Here is a 2,471-nt window from a genome sequence, read left to right on the forward strand (position 1 = left end):
CCCGCCCCAAAAAAAAAAAAAGAAAAGAAAAAAAAAAAAAAAAAACCACCTCCCTGCCCAATCCTGGTCCATGGAAAATTGTCTTCCCTGAAACCGGTCTCTGGTGCCAAAAAGGGGTGGGGGACCACTGCACTAACAGCATGGAAATCCTAGGACATAAGCAGAAACTATAATCCCCATTTCACAGATGAGAAAACTGATACTGAGAGACACTATGTACTTGTCCAGATGCAACCAAGTGAGAGAGCAGATGACTCCAGACTCAGGGCATCTGATGCCAAGGTCAAGGTACTTCCCACCACCCTGCCCCTGGCCTCCTATGTTGGTTCCCCTCAGGTTTCTCCTGTTTTTCCCCTCTTCTGGGATGAACTTGCATTTCCCTGGCACCCTGCTGTCTGGATTGAAGGGCTCTCTAGGAAACATAAGTGAGTTCCAATAAATGCTTGACTGTGATCACTACCCACACCCCTTTCCTGCTTCCACAAAAACTCCCTCTCTTCCTCCATACCTCTACTCCTCAAGTAAAGAAGAAGCTACATCTTATTTCTAAACCCTCAATTCAAAGCCCTTGTGTCCAGCTCTTGTCTCTGGGACAGCTCCTCTCTCACCTTGAAAAAAGCCCAAGAGGGAGGTCTGGTTGCCTCATTTCTAGAGTGCTGGTCTCCCCTTCTCCAACACAAGAATCCTGACTCAGTCTCCCTCCATCCCTTCTGCTTCTTCCACAAGCCCAGTTCACCCATCTCCCTCTGTTGGCAACAAACACCTCCCACCCTTGCTTTGCAATATGCTAAAGAAATCCGACAGGTCTAATTTAGAAAGAGGGGGTGGGGGAAATCAAAGAAAACTTCCCAATAAGTTCGTGGTCACATGGTGAGTCAGTGGCCAGGCCAGGAAAAAACCCAGGGGTTCTGATGCTGGAACAAGATGATGCTGCCTCCCCGTAGGTGGCCCAGAGCCCACACCCACCTGGAGCTGTGTGGCGTAGTGCCCCAGCTTGATCTTCAGTAAAAACCCATCTTCCCCCACCTGGTGCTCCGCCTTCTTCTGCAGCTCCTGCACCAGGCCCTCCAGGAGCTGGGTGGCTTGGGCTCTGTCCTGGGGATTGTCCAAGTCAATGGCATCCCTTGGGGTGGGGCAGGAGAGAAAAATCTACTGTGGCACCTCCTTGGGCAAGGAGGTCAGAGACCCAGAATAAAGTGGAAACCCCAGGCTCATGACCGAGGGCACTCCAGGGCCCACAAGACTTGCTCCCAGCAGCTCCACAGACATCAGAGTCTAAAACCATTCTCTGTCCTCCCAGGCTTCCCCTTTCACTGGGACACCACCCCTTCCGCACAGAGAAGGACAGGCAGGACCAGAGTCACACCAAACCACCATGAGTAGAACTAGAGGCCAAAGGGCCTGGATGGTAGGGACCCTCTGAGGAGGGGCAGGGCGGGACGTGCCTACCATGGCTGGCTCTCAATCCACTGGGCCAAGTAGTGACGGACCTCGATGGGGAAGTGCTGGCCGTACAGCACCTGCATCTGGCGCAGCGCATCTCCCTGCAGCTGCTGGGCCTGGATCCAGCCCGCCATGGCCGTTCACCTAGGGCGAGCCGAGTGCTGAAGCCCTCTCCTCTGCAGAAGCCAAGGAACCGGGCCTGCCCCTGGCCCTGCCATGCCTACCTATCCCTGGACCGCGGTCAGGCCAGGCCCCTCCCCTCCCACAGACAGCTTTCTTGTTCGGGAATAGAGATGGTGAGCAGGGGAGGGCAGCCCATCCCCTCCAACGAGGAACCCGTTGAAGAGGAGGAGAAGGTGCTCTGCAGAAGCAGATGCCCTCCCCGTCTTCCTCTCCCCTTGCCCCACCGGAGCTTCCCCAGTGGGGGGTACGGCTAGAAACTGAAAGAGAAACTTGAAGGCGGGAGGCCCACAGGCCCTCTGGAGAGGGCTGCAAGGATCCCCCCAGCCCGCCTCGGGCCCAGTTTCTGGGAAGGGGAGATATTCCAACCCGAAGTTAGGCCAGCGCCGACAGCTCCCGCTCGACGGCTAGGGCTTTTCGGGCACGTGGCTGGGGCTGTCCAGGAGACAGGGCTGGGGACTTGGGCGCTCCCCTTTTCAGCTGCTCCCCCAGCTGTGCACTAGTGTCTCCCCGGGTCCAGCCCGACAGTGCTCCCTCTATGAGGCGTGCCAGGACAGCGCCCTCCCTGGCCACCGCCCTTCATCCCCGACCCCTGTCCCCACGTACCCCCGTCCCTCCTCCCTGGTCTGCGCTGTGCCAACTCCCTCGCGGTGCCGGGGACTGATCCCCGCGCTGCGCCCGGCCGTCGGGCTCCGGGTGTCGGAGGTGCCGGGGCGGCAGTCGAGTGTCCCCTCTCTGCGCGCCGCCCAGGACGCGCCACCGGGCCACCCACCTGGTGGGGCCGCGCCGTCTGGCAGCCGGGCCGGCTCTGCGCCCCGCGGCTCTCGCTCCCGGCCGGGGCTCCTTGC

At 58.9% G+C, this 2,471-nt stretch overlaps 1 protein-coding gene across 1 annotated transcript in view; it reads right to left on the reverse strand.

Moving 5' to 3' along the window:
* STAT5A (signal transducer and activator of transcription 5A) overlaps nucleotides 1–2,465 on the reverse strand; it is a 23,802-nt gene extending 21,337 nt beyond the window's left edge. The window contains 3 exon segments of the mRNA XM_017856577.1: nucleotides 967–1,123; nucleotides 1,450–1,587; nucleotides 2,230–2,465. Of these exon segments, the coding sequence (XP_017712066.1) occupies nucleotides 967–1,123; nucleotides 1,450–1,577 (285 nt within the window). The 5' untranslated portion in view covers nucleotides 1,578–1,587; nucleotides 2,230–2,465.
* Between the last annotated feature and the right edge of the window lie 6 nt (nucleotides 2,466–2,471).

This window comes from Rhinopithecus bieti, unplaced genomic scaffold, assembly GCF_001698545.2.
Source record: "Rhinopithecus bieti isolate Rb0 unplaced genomic scaffold, ASM169854v2 scaffold_44695, whole genome shotgun sequence".
In the NCBI taxonomy this organism is placed as follows: Eukaryota; Metazoa; Chordata; class Mammalia; order Primates; family Cercopithecidae; genus Rhinopithecus; species Rhinopithecus bieti.